This window comes from Phragmites australis, chromosome 7 (assembly GCF_958298935.1).
Source record: "Phragmites australis chromosome 7, lpPhrAust1.1, whole genome shotgun sequence".
NCBI classification, from domain to species: Eukaryota; Viridiplantae; Streptophyta; class Magnoliopsida; order Poales; family Poaceae; genus Phragmites; species Phragmites australis.
This window is the reverse complement of record NC_084927.1, coordinates 8,525,216-8,542,637: the sequence shown is the minus strand read 5'-3', so window position 1 is coordinate 8,542,637 and position 17,422 is coordinate 8,525,216. Positions and strand designations below refer to the sequence as shown.

At 44.0% G+C, this 17,422-nt stretch overlaps 2 protein-coding genes across 3 annotated transcripts; both read left to right on the top strand.

The window, feature by feature from the left end:
• Positions 1-1,483: 1,483 nt before the first annotated feature.
• Positions 1,484-7,064, top strand: LOC133923952 (uncharacterized). 2 transcript variants are annotated; one of them, XR_009910694.1, is made up of 2 exons: positions 1,484-1,923; positions 2,375-2,952. XR_009910694.1 is itself a non-coding variant. In XM_062369273.1 (2 exons), exon 2 carries the CDS (start codon positions 2,960-2,962, stop codon positions 3,686-3,688), a length of 729 nt encoding a protein of 242 aa, XP_062225257.1. In that variant the 5' UTR covers positions 1,484-1,923; position 2,959; the 3' UTR covers positions 3,689-7,064. The 2 variants fall into 2 exon arrangements, 1 of the variants encoding a protein (XP_062225257.1); XM_062369273.1 differs by lacking the exon at positions 2,375-2,952 and adding an exon at positions 2,959-7,064.
• Positions 7,065-8,439: 1,375 nt separating this feature from the next.
• Positions 8,440-12,400, top strand: LOC133923951 (probable LRR receptor-like serine/threonine-protein kinase At3g47570). Its single transcript, XM_062369272.1, has 3 exons — positions 8,440-8,993; positions 9,480-11,767; positions 11,862-12,400. The coding sequence occupies exons 1-3, from the start codon at positions 8,455-8,457 to the stop codon at positions 12,203-12,205; spliced, it is 3,171 nt and encodes a 1,056-aa protein (XP_062225256.1). The 5' UTR covers positions 8,440-8,454; the 3' UTR covers positions 12,206-12,400.
• Positions 12,401-17,422: the final 5,022 nt, after the last annotated feature.

Below are 17,422 nucleotides of genomic sequence, written 5' to 3'. Positions count from 1 at the left end.
AGAAATGGAAATGCAGATGACCAAACAATCACAAAGAGTCCTATGAAACCATGGACATGGAAGAACCTCAGATGATAACGAAATACTGTGTATTGTATCTTGCATCCTAACAAAATATATATGAAATTTTAGTAAACTAAATCAGATTTCTTCACTGCATCCTTAGAAGAAATAAATCTTGAGTTAAAAGTGTTAATTCTCCATTGGATTTGCTTTTAATATCTTGCTTGAAGTGAAATATCTTGAATTCCAAGTGAAATATTTTTTAATTTTATTTTTATCTTATTTTTTTCTAACTTCAGCAGCACTAGAATAGAACCATTGTACACTTCTGCTCAATTTTGATGTAAGGAGTGGTGGCTACGGACACAAACATATATTTAAAAAACGATGCCGAAACTTTCGGAGGCAAGAACTCAATCTTTCAGGCCGTTTTTGCCTCGAAAAATTTACCAAACGGATGTAACTTTTTCTGTAGATGCCTGTAAAATAAAAAATGTCAAATTCAGAGTCTGTATGCAAAAGTTATGCCAGTTTTATTGAAGGCATTCTGGATCAACTGGTTTGTGTGTCTATTGTACAATGAACATTAGTGATGGGTCATAGTGTCTATTGTACAATGAATATTAGTCACTTAGGACTTGATAAGTGATGGGTCACAGTTATGACCTGTCAGTTATGATCTTCGATAAAAATGTTAAAAGGATATTTATCTGGCTTCCTTCAGGACGAACGCGAGGGTGAGGTGGTAAGGCTGCTACGTGGGCGTGGGTAGGTCGCGAGTTTGATTTCCACAGAACGCAAAGTATGAAAATAGTGTAAAAAATTGCAAGGGACACTTGGCGAGTGGTGATAGCATTGAGTTGGGTTGCACGGTTGGAATTTTTTTTAAACTTTTTTCATGTCCAAAAAGCGCGAAAACCGTTCATCGGTCATAAGTGACGGGTCACAGTTATAACCTATTATTTATGACTAGTCATCAGTAATACGTTCGGAGTGATAGGTACGAGACCCGTTACTCATGGTATTTTTTACATAGTGTGCCACAACTATGATAAATCATAATTTATTAGCTCTCTGACACACACTTTGTCACATATGCGGATTAAGAATTTATTAAGATATACTTTTTATAATAAATCACACTTAGCTTAGATTAATCGTGACTAGATATGAACCAAACCTGCCCTATTCAGCTAAGTCTACGTCGTCTGCAGTGAGAAAAGCAGTGACGCGCGAATCTTTAGCTACATGATGCGATGCATGTAGCTCCGGTGGCTCCATCAACCCTACCCAGTGCCTCGTGCGTCGCAGGTGCTTGCCACGTGTGAAACAGCACGTGTCGTCATGCCGTTGGCCCGGCCTGCAAGTACCATGTGAAGCGTGGCGATGGGCCACGTGCGAGATGCACCATGCATATCCTTGCGAAGCAATAGGCCGATCGAACTCCTTTTATTAATGACACATTGTTTGTCCAAAAGGCTATATAAGGTGTGGACGTGCATTGCTGGTTAATTTGCATGTAAAGCAACAAGGGCCAGCTAAGTGCATTTAGTTTTCCTTTGAATAACGTGAAATATTCATCATACAGAGCAATGGTGATGTGATGGAGCTGCACATGCACCTGCACCTAGCTACAGGGAGGGTAGAGAAAGAGGTGCTGGAACTTCTCTCTCCATGCATGCATGGTGTTCTTGATACTGCTCTCCCTTCCTAGGTGCAGTGGTAGATGCAGCTCCATGATAACTATTTCAAGGGCAGAAGCTACTCTTTTTTTCACCTTCTTTTTGGTTACTTGAGCGAGTCCCGTATCCTCTTCCTAACTTTGTAGGTGCTGTCGAAGATCGATGTAGCTGTATCACAACGCTTCCAGATTAGAAAGTCAAGTGTAGCACAATTCGGGAAACGGAAAAGGAGTCAAAGGTCTGTTTGGAACCTAGAAATTTCATGTCTGGATTGGTTTGCTAATTTGTCTGCATTGTTTATCAGTCACTCATTCTATCTTCGCACATGAATAGACCAAAAATCCATTGGAGCAAACTGGCTTGTTTTGACTTTATCATTTTTAAGCATGTTCAACAGGATCAATGTCTAGTTCTTGACAACTTATGGCTATTAATTTGTCCGTAATTTAGCTTTGATTGCTCGCAAAAAAAAGCTTGGATTACTATGGGGGGCTGTCCGGGGCCGTGTATCCCTAGCCACAGATCGCACACCCCCTCAGCCGTTCAGGTCGGCCCGTGTAGATATCTCATCGCCCCAATTCGACCCCGAGCTCGGCCCAATCGGCCTGCTCGCTCGATTCAAAGGACGTTTCGCCCAGTCATCGCCGCCCTCGGGGTCCAAATCTGAAATCTTTTCTCTCTCCTCTCAGGTGTCGGCGCCTCCCTGTCGTCCCGAGCTAGTTGCGCCCTGGGTGTGCGATGGGCGGTTTCTGGCTTCGGACTAGATGATTTCCGTACTACTTTTGGTGAAGGCCAGAAAAAACAAGAATTTATTTTATGGAGAGCGTCATAGTGAATTTACCTTCTTACCTTTGTCAGTTGTTCTCTTGATGGACTACGTTTTCTGTGCATAATCTAACGTAATGCATGACAATTAAAAAAAGAGACGTCCAATTTATAGAACTGATATATGGATGAGAAATTTCTGGATACAAATTCAGCGGGTTAAGGAAACAAGGGGGCTCCTTGTAATCGCGCACCTTGTTAGCGCTAGCCGTACCCCTTTCGTGGGCTAATAAATCTCACCTCAGATCGAAAAAAGAAACTCCAAACTGCGGACAGATACTATCTTTTATCGTTCTGCGATGATAAGGTATAATTGTGTTAGTCCAAGTCCTTCCAAATTTGTAACAATTATTTGCTTTTAGGATGTAGCATTTAGAAATAATTTTATTCGATAATTAGGAATATAGTTTATTGTCTTAACATTGGTTATGTTTGCGGGTGTTTTCAGGATGGCAGATAAATTAATTTTTCAGATATATTATGGTGAGGATGAAATTAGGTACGGTCCTAACAGTATAGATCTGTCTGGATTTCGTCATGTCATGAAGGGTCTTAGTAAAGCTAATGAGAGGACCATTGTGGGTGTGTGCAAATGGCTCATGCGGTTTTTCCAACTGGATCCGCAACAACATGAGCTGAAATTGAAAGTTGTCCTCAGCTGTGCTAGTCATGGATATTTTAGTGAGCTTGTTCCCATCGAAGCCACATCAACTTGGAGACAGTATATAGATATATGTTGTGAACGTGACCGGCCACTTGTTTTGTTAGCTGAGGCGTACCTGAAAGATCAAACTGAGGTGAACTCTGCGGAAGCAGTAGCAGGACCAAATGAGGCAGTGGAAGATGAATCAGAGGCGGCTAATGTCGGGTCCAGGGAGGATGTTGGTGATATTCCTGAGCTGCAATCGATGGGTGTAGCTGATGAAGGGGAGTACATCCCTAGCATCATTGAAGATATGGATTTGGAGGATGAAGAGTTGGAGGAAGGCCTTGCCGATGGGGATTCGTCTAACGAGGAGCGTAATGCTCCAGTTCTTGCAGAGTGGAGGGATCATGAATTTTCGAAGCTGGTGGTTAGCGAGGCTGACCGGACAACGTGGAAGTACCATAAGAACGAGGTGTCACATGGTGTTATGTACCCTACAAAAGAGGCAGTTATTGATGCAGTGAAATTCTGATCGTTGTCTCTTCGGAGGCAATTTAAGGTTGTTAAATCCAATAAAAGGGAGTACGATGTGAAGTGTTTGGTGCCGCAATGACCTTGGCGGGTGCACGCATTCAGAGGGAAATGGGTAGACTATTAGCAGTGCTCAATAGTTAAGGAACATAATTGTCACATTGAGGAAATAGATTTCGCCCACCGGAACCTATCTTCTGCTTTTATTGCAAATGTTATATACATGGAGATTATGGACAACCTAAGGTATGAGCCACGATCAATAATCCGTGCTATTGAGCAAAGGTTTCAGTACACAATAAACTATGCGAAGGCATGGAGGGCCAAAAAAAAGACTATTGAGATGAGGTTCGGAACATATGAAGATTTATATCACAATCTACCTCGTCAATTAGCCATAATTTGTGGAAGAAACCCAGGCAGCTACTATGATATCAAGCATTACCCCTCTACTGATGTGGAGTACAGCGGAAAAAGAGTGTTGCTGCGTGCTTTCTTTGCATTCGTTGCAACTATCAAAGAATTTCGATATTGCCGACCCATCATATGCCTAGATGGAACATTCCTGACTGGGAAGTACAAATGGCAGATATTGTCTGCAATTAAGTTAATACTTTCAGCAAATTAAGTTAATATTGTGCTCAGGTTACTTCGGTGACGAGGCCGGAGGCTCCGGAACCCGGATATTCCAGATTCACCGGGATACTCTGGGTCGGGCCAACAAAAGGCTGTAACAAAGCGCCTCTTCCGAACGTTCACCCGGAGGGTCTGAACTCGGACACTCCGAACCAATCCGGATACTCCGGATGGCTGTTATTTTCTAGATTTCGTTTAGATCGTTTAGTATTGCATTGACTCACATGTCTTATACTTCATACCTTGTTTAGCATCTTATCTAGTTTCTTTGGAAGTTGCGAGTTTTTTGCACAAAGACACATGGAATGGTCCTGAATGGAACATATGGTTCATATTCCATCTGTGGAGTCATGCTGCCATAGAAGTAGTCTTCTTGCTTTGTCTCTCTAATTCTTTTGCTTCCGCTTGAACGTTTTGAGGTGCGTTGGGTGAGAAATAGGAAAAGACCATCTATTTCGAAAGAAATTTGTTGAGGCGCCTATTCACCCCCCTCTAGTCGTCATTCTCGTTCCTACAGATCTAAACCTTGAGATGTGAGATTCCACTTTCTGAGAGACTATAATGAGAAAGGAGACATTGAGTTGAGCTACATAGATACCCAACATCAGTTAGCCGATATCTTTACCAAGCCTCTAGATGCAACAAGATTTGCCTTTTTGAGGGGAGAGCTTGGTGTGTGTCATCCCTATGACATTGTGTGAGGAGGAGTTGTCTTTGTACATACTCTATCTTACTTTTATTGCATTTGGATTGCATAGCATTTTGTAATATAATCATGTTAGCAAGCTTCACTTATATGTTCTTTGCACTTTCTTGTACTAGTTGTGAATTTGTGCTAAGTGTAGTAGATGTATAACAATTTGTGCAAATTTAGTCTCTTACAGAAACATGGCATAGAATCTGTTGAGCAGGCTTGTCTTTTCTAAAGAATAAACTTGAAATATGAATATGATCTCTTGTCACCCTTGAGTATTTGCTTTAGCTTAATCAGTGCTTAAATTAGGGCTAGTTTTGTGAAAAGCTTGTGCTAGGCCACTTTGATCAGTTCAGCGGATTGGGGGTCTTTGACCTTTGTCTATGTAAATGTTTAGCCTATGATTAACCCTTGGGAGAGCATGTGCTCTTTTGTGTCGCAAATGCACAACTTGTTTTGGCTTTGTGAAAAATTGCACATCTTGAAATTCTATGTTGAGTTAATAAAATGAATGATCAAGTTTTGAGCTAAAATTGAATCCAATACGGTGGCTTAAGGCTTCATGTGGTTTGCTAAAGAAGTGAACCCATGGTTGCGTAAAACTCACTTGAGGATAGTTAAATGATCAATGAGAAAGTTAACTTGTGCTTTTTAATGTGCTAAGAATGTTCTTTTTCATATTGTCAAACTAAGGCTTGGATTGATATGTGGGTGTTTGCATAGCCCGTCGAGTTGAACTTGGTTGCCTAGTTTGAACTTGATATAACACTAGTTTCTCTAATCTTTGCACTGATCATGAAACTGTGGATGCTTTTGTGGTGATATCTTTTGAATAATTGAACAACATGATCAAAACTTGCTTCACTCCCGGTGCTTGTGACATGAACTCACTTCGAGACTTTGTGCGCCTTTGAGTTATATTATTTACTTCTCATAGTGCTTTGATATCTCTAGTTCTTGCAAGTGCTTTGTGATCTATATGTGAAGCTTTGTAGACTTGCATTTCATTTGCACATCTTTTGCATAGTCTGTTTGTTTCATCTTTTGGTTTTTGACCAGCATAAAACAGTAGAAACTAAAACAAATAGGATCTTGAGAAACCAAGTTAAAATGTGCCGTGGTTTTCTTGTGATGAGTGATTGACATTATCATTTATTTGGTTTGATGATCTTCGGTTTTGCATGAGCTTTGATGTGATTCAAATTGATTTAAGATTTCATTTGAGCATATTGATTATGGACTAATTGGAATTGGAGTTGGAGATATGTGTTTGCTTGTCTTATGGTGTGCAAGTGATGGATGCAACTTGGCGGTCAACGGCGGGATGATCGAGGTCAAACGGAGTGCTTGGTGTCAGACAATCAAGGAGGCCGGGCGGAGTCAAGGGTGATCCTAGCTGAACACGTGGAGGTCAAGCAAAGCATTGAAGGCGGATGGAGACGGCGTGTTGACAAAGTCAAGCGAAGGGGATGCCGGTGCAAGTGACAAGGCGGCCCGAGGGATCTGGAGCGGGAGAGACTTACCGGCGGTCAGGATCGCATGACGGAGTACACGCGTCGATATCAAAGCGCTTGCTTAAGGTGTAAGCAATGCGGTGAGTCACGCTTTGAGAAGCGTGCAGGCGGTTTCGCTGTTTGGCCTCAAAACCGTGGGAGGACTTATGTGGCACCATCGCGAAGCTTGCGTCGAGACGATGCTAAGTCGAGAAGGCGCTGCGGCCATCCGATGAATGGAGAAGAAAATAGACCAAAATACCCTCGGTGGTAGTAGGCGTGCACTACAAGAGAGGAGTATTTTGGGGAAAAGCTAGGAAACTTAAGGGCCAAATTTTCTAGGCCTATAAATAGAGGGGTAGGACTAGAGAGAGCTTTGAACCAGCCACTTGAGCCCCCTTGTGCCACTCATTTGAGAGCCTTAGAGCTAGGTTTTTAGAGGAGAGAAGGATGAGTGCTTAGCCTATGTAATATGTGAGAGTTTTGAGAGATAAATCTTTATAATCCGCCTAAAATAGGGCTGACCTCTTTGAGTAATTAAGTTTATATTTTTGTATATGCTTGAATTCCCCTCCTTCTAGTTTTCTTCTATTAGTTCCCTTGCAAGTTTGCAAGTTTTTCGATTTTCGGTTCTGATTTTTGTTTTGGTTTTTGGGCTGAAATTTCAGCATCTTGTGAGATCATTCTTCTTATTGCTAGAGGCATAAAAACTCACATACGAGTGTATGCTCATGGGTCTTGAGTATTCTTACCTCTAGATCATCAACTTGGAGAGGTTTCTTGCCCGGTGATCTTTTTCTTTGAGCTGCAATATTTCACCTTTGCAGGGTTGTTTTCTTGATGCTAGTGGCTTAAACACTCACATACTCATGTATTTGAGCGGGTCTTGAGTCCCCTTGCCACTAGACTATCATCTTGTAGGATAACTTTATCCGGTGTCCATCTTATCTAGTTTCTTTGGAAGTTGCGAGTTTTTATGCACAAAGACACATGGAATGCTCCTGAATGGAACATATGGTTCATATTACATCTGTGGAGTCATGCTGCCATAGAAGTAGTCTTCTTGCTTTGTCTCTCTAATTCTTTTGCTTCCGCTTGAGCATTTTGAGGTGCGTTGGGTGAGAAATAGAAAAAGACCATCTATTTCGAAAAAAATTTGTTGAGGCGCCTATTTACCCCCCTCTAGTCGTCATTCTCGTTCCTACAGATCTAAACCTGGAGATTAGGCAAGTGAAACATCAGCTTCACCGGCAGCGGCAACGACTCTAGTCATAGACTGTTAAGCGAGTTACTAACTGCCTGATCTTTGCTTCTTGCCCTAACTTGGATGAGAGTAGTTGGAAACAAAAGCCCAAGAAGGTGCAGGTCTTACCCCTTGATAGGTGAAGATATGGTGCAACAAAAAACTAAAAAAAAAGAGGAAGATATGGTGCAACAAGTAGAAAGAAATCCCCGGCGTGCTCTAGTCCTTAGTTTCCTGCACAGTAGCAGGGAAGAGAATCTCTTGTGTGCCTGCAGGAGATAAGATGGGGTTTGGGGATGGAAGAAAAAAAGTTGTGCTGTGTGTATGCGTCAATAGTCAGGGCACGGTTGGATCAGAAAAGAAGCTGCTGGAGTTTTCCTACGGATGTGTACTCAGGTGATGGGATCAAACTAGGCAGCTGCCTCCCAAAAAATCTCCTTGTGCCTAACATCTTCTAATTGCTATGATAAAAAGGTAATTAGTCTATGCACGCATGTGACTCAAGATAGAAAAACCTGTGTGCATTCACATTTGGTTCGAGATGCTTCTTCATAGGATACAACTGATGACGCACACAACTCTCACACACCATACTCAAGCCGGCCATAGTTTAGCATAGTCCTTTATTTGTATATAAGGTAATGCTTTGCTCTTGTATACTTTCATTTCACACTCCGGTCACGCCTAGCTAGCACCGAGCAATGGCACTCCCAATCGCATGCATTCCCATTATTATCATAGCGCTCTCAGTATTCCGGCTGCCGGCGTGTACTGCTGTTACTTCTTCCATTGGAAGTGGTAGTGGAAGCAACACCGACCTCTCCGCGCTACTCGCTTTCAAGGCTCGTCTCTCTGATCCACTCGACATCCTCGGCACCAACTGGACAACCAAAACGTCTTTCTGCCAATGGCTTGGCGTCTCGTGTAGTCACCGCCACCGGCAGCGAGTTGCTACCCTGGTGCTGCCGGACATGCCTCTCCATGGTGATGTTGCTCCTCACCTCGGTAACCTCTCTTTCCTCGTCGTCCTCAACCTAACAAACACAGGCCTTACAGGCATCATCCCACCTGAGCTTGGGAGGCTCCATCGGCTTAGGTACCTTGGTCTTCGTAACAACGCTCTATCAGGTGTCATCCCCCCTACCATGGGAAACCTCACCAGCCTCCAATTTCTTGTATTGTCGAATAACAGCATCTCCGGGCAAATCCCAGAAGAGCTACAGGGTTTACGCAATCTTAGGTACATTAACTTCCAAAAAAATTCATTGAATGGTTCAATACCTACAGATCTATTCAACAGCACACCGTGGTTAACCCAGTGAAAAAATTATCGCCGAAAAAAAATCGATAAACCCGATAATCCTGTTTGCCGGCGAGGGCCGGTAAATTTACTTATCGGCCAAAAATATCGGTAATTTTTGAATTTGGCATCTTTTGATTTCCGAATCCAACACGCGAGCAAGAAAACGTCGGCCCGCAGGCCGCTGGACCACCCCTTCAATCCTAATTTATTTATATGTTATTATTTAGTCAAATAATTTGGATGCAATCTATGTGATTTTCTAGATAAATTAAGCTTTTTTTTAAATTTTGTCCGAAATATTTTGTCTATCGCCGATAGAATTCCGATAAATCCGATAATCCTGTTTACCGCTAACCTCCGATAAAAAAATTTTATCGATAAATTTTTCCTTGGGTTAACCTACCTCAACCTTGACAACAACAGCTTGTCAGGGATGATACCACGCTGTATTGGCTCTCTGCCCGTGCTCCAATCTCTTGGCTTGCAGGCGAACCAACTCTCCGGGTCGGTGCCTCAAGCCATCTTCAACATGTCTACGCTGCAACTGCTGTATCTTGGGGGTAACAATCTGACGGGGCCTATCCCTAGCAACAAAAGCTTTAGCCTCCCCATGCTTGAAATCATCGCCCTCTCTTCGAACCGTTTCACGGGTAAGATTCCACTGGGGCTTGCTGAATGCCAATACCTCGAAGTACTTTCTCTGTCGTCGAATTCTTTTGAGGGTAGAGTGCCTACATGGCTGGCCAAACTGCCAGAGCTCGCATTGATATATTTAGGTGCCAATAACCTTGATGGCCCAGTCCCAGCTGTTCTGAGCAATTTAACCAATCTCGTCCAACTGGACCTGTCATTCGGCAATTTAACGGGAGGGATTCCACGAGAATTTGGACAACTAAGTCAGCTCACGGTATTGTCACTCTCACACAATCAATTGACTGGATCATTTCCATCATTTGCTAGTAACTTGTCTGAATTATCTTTTCTACTTTTGGATGGAAATCTTTTGACTGGTTTTGTGCCAATGACACTTGGTAGCACAGGAAATCTTCTATCTGTTATTCTATCTGGGAACCATCTTGAAGGGAATCTCAACTTCCTGGCCAGTCTTTCGAACTGTAGACAACTCTACCAACTTGACATTGGGTTGAACCATTTCACTGGAAGAATCCCTAACTTCATTGGAAATCTCTCTAGTGCGCTGAAACTTTTCTTTGCAGATAGAAACAATTTAACCGGTGAACTTCCTGCTACCATATCAAATTTAAGCAGTCTCACTTGGATAGACTTCTCAGAAAACCAACTGAGTAGCCCAATTCCAAAATCGATCATGATGATGGACAAGCTCGTTTTCATGTACCTCTATGGCAACCGCTTGTCTGGACCCATTCCAGCACAGCTTGGTGTGCTAGGGAACCTTGAGCGACTGATCCTTCTTGACAATCAACTCTCTGGCTCCATACCAGATGAGCTTGGCAACCTCTCCAATTTAGTATACCTTGATCTATCTCAAAACCTGTTATCATCGACTATACCAGTAAGCTTATTCCACCTTGAGAGCGTTGCACAGCTCGACCTGTATCAAAACTCCTTGAACGGTGCATTGCCAGATGGAATAGGTATGTTGCAACAAATAATCAGCATAGATCTCTCTAGCAACAACTTCCTTGGTAGCCTCCCAAGTTCCTTTGGACAACTGAGAACACTTACCGACCTAAATCTATCACACAATTCACTCAATGGTTCAATTCCGGATTCTTTTGGCAATCTAACCAGCTTAAAATCACTGGATCTATCCTACAATGATCTCTACAGTACCATCCCAGGGTACTTGGCAAAATTTACAGACCTCACATGTTTGAACTTGTCATTCAATAAACTACATGGTCAGATACCAGGAGGAGGCGTCTTCACAAACATTACTCTTCAATCATTGATAGGGAATTCAGCTCTGTGTGGTGTCTCCCGGTTAGGATTTCTCCCGTGCCGAAGCAACTATCACTCAGCTAATAATAGACGCATCCTAAAATTCTTGATCCTTGGTATCATCATATCAGTTGGAACTGTAGTTACCTGTCTATACATGATAATAAGGAAGAAACTGAAGAATCAAAATATGGCAGTTTCGACTGGCATGGTTGACATGAACAACCATAACCGGTTAGTCTCATACCATGAGATTGTTCGCGCCACTTGTAATTTCAGTGAAACCAACCTGCTGGGTGCTGGAAGCTTTGGTAAAGTTTATAAGGGCCAACTAAGTGATGGCTTGGTGGTTGCAATAAAAGTTTTAAACATGCAGCTGGAACAGGCTATTAGAAGCTTTGATGCTGAGTGCCGTGTGTTGCGCATGGCTCGACACCGCAATTTGATAAGGATACTCACAACTTGTTCAAACATGGAATTTAAAGCGTTGGTTCTTCCGTACATGCCGAATGGTAGCTTGGAAACATATTTGCATACTGAAAGTAGGCAGTGTTTGGGATTGCTGAAGAGGTTGGACATTCTGTTGGATGTGTCAATAGCAATGGAGTATCTACACTGTCAGCACTGCGAGGTAGTCTTGCACTGTGACTTAAAGCCGAGCAATATTCTATTGGATGAAAACATGACACCACATGTGGCAGACTTCGGTATTGCGAAGCTATTATATGGTGATGAAAACTCTGCAGCTTCTGTGAGCATGCCAGGAACAATAGGGTATATGGCACCAGGTACTCGGAGTCACACTGCTCTCGATCTTTATCTTTTTAAGACATCTATTGTTTTAATTAATTAACTCGATCTCTTTCTGTATGTTGTTACCAGAGTACGGATCCAATGGAAAAGCAACAATAAAGAGTGATGTCTTCAGCTATGGGATCATGCTTCTTGAAGTATTCACTGGAAAGAAGCCGACAGATTCAATGTTTGTCGGTGAACTAAGCCTCAGGCAGTGGGTGAATCAAGCATTTCCAAAAAGTCTTATTGATATTGTGGATCAGCGTTTACTACAAGATCTCTCTAGTTGCGTGGACAATTTTCTTGTGCCAATGTTTGAGTTGGGTTTGCTATGCTCGAGTGACATACCTGACGAAAGGTTGACGATGAGCGAAGTTATAGTGATATTGAACCAGATAAAGAAGGATTACGTTTGTTCTATACCAAAATAAGACGCTGAATGATGTTGTGGTTTCAATATCTTCAAGCATCGTCTGTGAATTGAGTGACTCGTCACATATCTTATTGTCCAATTATATCTGGCATGAGTGTATTTGAAAATTTCAAACTTTGTATACTTTGATCAACACTTTGTCAAATTATAAGTATGTTCAATGTATCTAATTATCATATATAGATGGAACCACTAAAAGTCATTGGGCAATTGTGTTCGTACCCCTGTTTTGAAGTGCAATTGTGATTTTGTCCTTTTTTTTTTGACTTTGTGATTTTGCCCCTTTTTTTTCAGACTGAAACTTGCACTTGCCCTTATTCCGTTAAGAGAGCACTTAACGGTGTGAATTCAGTTATAAAAAGACATGTATATTCTTGCACCATTGTCCCTATTTTTCTAAGTACTTTGTGATTTTGCTCATATTTTAACATCCATCATTTTGACAGATTTCGAAAGAATTTTGACAGCAAAATTTGATCGAATTTGTATATATAAACCTGACCGAATTTTGAAAATTTTGACAAAATTTTGGCACAACTTGAATCAACATCCAAATGTTTTCTCACTCTCTCATCTCTCACACTCTCACACAGAGGTAGATAAGTCCATCCTTCCTCCTCTCTGCTGGCTACTGTTCATCATCAGAGAACTGCCAACATTCTCCTCTCCGTTCACACCACCAGCTCCTCCCTCCTCTCCCTTCACCTGCACATACACAACCATACACACAGGCATCCACAACCGAACACACCACGGCAAACACAGCATCACAAACGCAGCAGCGGCAATGGCGCCGTCCTCTGCTCCCTCTCCAAAAACAGAACAGCCACACCAGCCATCTCACGCCCCTCTGCTTGTTTCTCCACCTGCAAGAGAGCTTCTCCTCACACCTTTCAACCATATGCGCACGCTGCAACGGAGCTTTCATCCGCCACCATTGCCGAAGCACCGTTCACCCAAGACTCGCTGTGCTCAACCACCTCCGGCCGCCACCATCTCGCCCAACACCACGGTGAGCCTCTTCCTCTCTCCTCTGCTCCTCTCTCTCCCTTTTCCCATGCACCGCCTCGTGCTCCGCTGCAAGCACGCCATGGCACAGACCACCCGCGCCGCCGGGCCACTCCTCCTCACGCAGCCTCCAGCGCAGCCGACCCGCGCTACTAGTCGCTCGGCCGAGGCCGCCACCACCCACGTACATGATGTCCATCCCGCGTGCGCTGCAACTGAGCATGCCGCCGCCATGCGCCCTTCACCACCATGACCGCGCCGCTGCGCCTCCGTCTTCCTCCGCACGGCAGCTTCGCCCGTAGCCCCTCTACGCTCTTCTCCCCATCAAGACCGTCCCGCATTGCGCCGCCTCCTACTGCGTCGCTCTGGCCTACTAGTTGTCGCCTCCCTCATGCGCGCGCATGCAAGAGGCCAGCGCCGGAGGCCCTCCTCATCCGGCCCGCATTGCCACTCCTCTAGGTGACCGGCTTGCACTGCCGCGCTCGGCCGAGAACACCGCCGCCGAGCTCCTGCCCCAGCCTGTGTCCTTTCTTCCCTATGTGTGCACGTCGCTGGTGGGCCCCCATCTCCGGTGGCCCCCTTCCCTCCGGCCGACGTCCTCCTTTCTCCAGCCTCCCCTCTGGCTCCTTGCCCCGGCCAGCCTCCCTCCGTTCCCAGTCGCCCCTCTCTCCAGTCTCCACCTCCCTCTCTTCTCCCTCTCTCTCCGACCTCCACACGCATGCATGAACCAACCCGTCCTTATCCCTTCAGGCCTCCGAGAAGGGAGGGAGGAAGGGCACTACAGTCATTTTTTCAACTATTTTTTTCTTTATTTAAATTATTTTAATCGGCTTGCCTCTAACGGGAGTTAAAACTAGGGGCAAATGGCACCTTCATTCTGAAAAAAGAGGGGCAAAATCACAGAGTCAAAAAAAGAGGACAAAATCACAATTGCACTTCAAAACTATTTGTTTCATCTTCTAGTTTTTGACCAGCATAAGCCAGTAGAAACTAAAACAAATAGGATCTTGAGAAACCAAGTTAAAATGTGCCTTGGTTTTCTTGTGATGAGTGATTGATATTGTCATTTATTTGGTTTGATGATCTTCGGTTTTGCATGAGCTTTGATGTGATTCGAATTGATTTAAGATTTTATTTGAGCATATTGATTATGGACTAATTGGAATTGGAGTTGGAGATATGTGTTTGCTTGTCTCATGGTGTGCAGGTGATGGATGCAACTTGGCGGTCGACGACGGGATGATCGGGGCCAAGCGGAGTGCTTCGTGCCAGACGATCAAGGAGGCCGGGCGGAGTCAAGGGTGATCCTAGCTGAACACGTGGAGGTCAAGCAAAGCATTGAAGGCGGATGGAGACGGCGTGTTGACAAAGTCAAGCGAAGGGGATACCGGTGCAAGTGACAAGGCGGCCCGAGGGGTCGGGAGCGAGAGAGACTTACCGGCGGTCAGGATCGCATGACGGAGTACACGTATCGATATCGAAGCGCTTGCTTAAGGTGTAAGCAATGCGGTGAGTCACGCTTTGAGAAGCGTGCAGGCGGTTTCGCGGTTTGGCCTCAAAACGGTGAGATGACCGGAGGAGTATGTGGCACCATCGCGAAGCTTGCGTCGAGACAAAGCTAAGTCGAGAAGGCACTGTGGCCGTCCGATGAATGGAGAAGAAAATAGACCAAAATACCCTCGGTGGTAGGTAGGAGTGCACTACAAGAGAGAGGTATTTTGGGGAAAAGCTAGGAAACTTAAGGGTCAAATTTTCTAGGCCTATAAATAGAGGGGTAGGGCTAGAGAGAGCTTTGAACCAGTCACTTGAGCCCCCTTATGCCACTCATTTGAGAGCCTTAGAGCTAGGTTTTTAGAGGAGAAAAGGATGAGTGCTTAGCCTATGTAATATATGAGAGTTTTGAGAGATAAATCTTTGTAATCTGCCTAAAATAGGGCTGACGTCTTTGAGTAATTAAGCTTATGTTTTTGCATATGCTTGAATTCCCCTCCTTCTAGTTTCCCTCTATTGGTTCCCTTGCAAGTTTCCAAGTTTTTCGATTTTCGGTTTTGATTTTCGTTTTAGTTTTTGGGCTGAAATTTCAGCACCTTGTGAGATCATTCTTCTTGTTGCTAGAGGCATAAAAACTCACATACGGGTGTATGCTCATGGGTCTTGAGTACCCTTGCCTCTAAATCATCAACTTGGAGAGGTTTCTTGCCCAGTGATCTTTTTCTTTGAGCTGCAATATTTCACCTTTGCAGGGTTATTTTTCTTGATGCTAGTGATTTAAACACTCACATACTCATGTATTTGAGCGAGTCTTGAGTCCCCTTGCCACTAGACTATTATCTTGGAGGATAACATTGTCCGGTGTCCATCTTATCTAGTTTCTTTGGAAGTTGCAAGTTTTTGTGCACAAAAACACATGGAATGGTCCTGAATGGAACCTATGGTTCATATTCCATCTGTGGAGTCATGTTGCCATGGAAGTAGTTTTCTTACTTTTTCTCTCTAATTATTTTGCTTCCGCTTGAGCGTTTTGAGGTGCGTTGGGTGAGAAATAGAAAAAGGCCATCTATTTCGAAAAATTTTTGTTGAGGCGCCTATTCACCCCCCCTCTAGTCGCCATTCTCGTTCCTACAATTGGTATCAGAGCCGGTTTGATCACTTATTGACCTTAACCGGCTTTGTGATCTGTAGACGACATGGAGAGAAGTGGGAAGATTCCCCTATTTGATGGCCGTGATTTTTCGTACTAGAAGGTGCGCATGGAGGCTTATCTTCTAAGCCAAGGAAGTGCAATATGGGAAATAGTTGATTCCAACTATGATATCCCTGCTGCTCGCACGACTCAGGTTCATATCGAACAGCATGAGGCCAACAAAATGGCCAGAAATATTTTGTTCACAAGCCTGAGTCGGAATGAGTTTGATAGGGTTCAACACCTCCGTATAGCCCGGGAGATCTGGTCTACTATGAGTGTCTTTCATGAAGGCACTAATCAGATTAAGGCCAGATACCAAAGCACATACAACCAAGAATACCAAATGTTTGTGCAAGGCCCCGGAGAGTCTTTGGATGCGATGTTTGCTCGCTTTGATGGGATTGTTAGCAATCTTTGATCAACTGGTGTTTTGCCCTATTCTAACCACGAGAGAGCGATCAAGCTTCTCTATGCTCTTGACCGTAGCATATGAGAAGTGAAGATCTCGAGCATTGAAGAGTCTCCAAGTTACGACATGTTGACTTGTGATGAGCTCTTCAGCAAGCTCAAGTCGACCGAGATAGCCAAGGCGGCTCGAATCGGTCTCGGAAACCCCTTGTCTCAGAACATGGTGTTGGTTTCCGGATCTGGTGGTGGCAATCAGTCTGCAACTAGCTTTTCTTGTGCTAACACTTCATCGAGTGGATTTGCTTTATCTTCCTTGGTTTCTGTTACAGAGGAGCAGGTGGACGCACTGGATGATGAGGACATTGCGCTGATTGTGAAGAAGTTCACCCGTTTCTACAATAACCGCAGAGACCGGAGGAGGGGTGGTTCTCGTGCCTGCTTTGAGTGTGGTGACACTACCCACTTCAAGGTGGACTGCCCCAAGCTCAAGAAGAGGGAGGACGGCAACCACGACTACAACAAGCACAAGAAGAAGAACAAGAAGCCCTTCTTCAAGAAGAACCGTGACAAGATGGCCAAGAAGGCGGCCAAGTGCATTTGTGGCAGCTCTCAGCGACATCAACACTTCTTCTAGTGAGGAGGATAACGAGGAGGAGGATGAACCACAAGCAAAGAACAAGAAGAAGGCTAAGGACTTCACCGGCCTCTGCTTCATGGTAGACGACCACAATGATGACAACGACCCCGAGCTGGATCCCTCTGAGGTATTGCCTTCCTACGATCAGTTTTTCATCCAAGTAGATACCTTAAATGATGCTCTCATTAGCGAGGATAGGTTACTTAAGAAAGTTGTGCGTGAGTTGAAAGATCTTAGGCCTAAGTATGAATCTACCTCTGCTGAACTTGCATTACTTAGGTCTAGGCCGGATGTTGAGGAGTGTGAGAGTTGCCTGATTGTCATGGCTAAACTTGCTGAGCTTCGTAATGTGCATGTTCAAGTCGCCAATCGGCTTGAGAGTGCCGAGAAGAAGCTCCTTGAGGAGAAGTCTAGGTCTACTCTCTTAGGTGCTTGTATAAATTGCCCTTTGTTTGCAAAGGATGTTGATTTGAAAG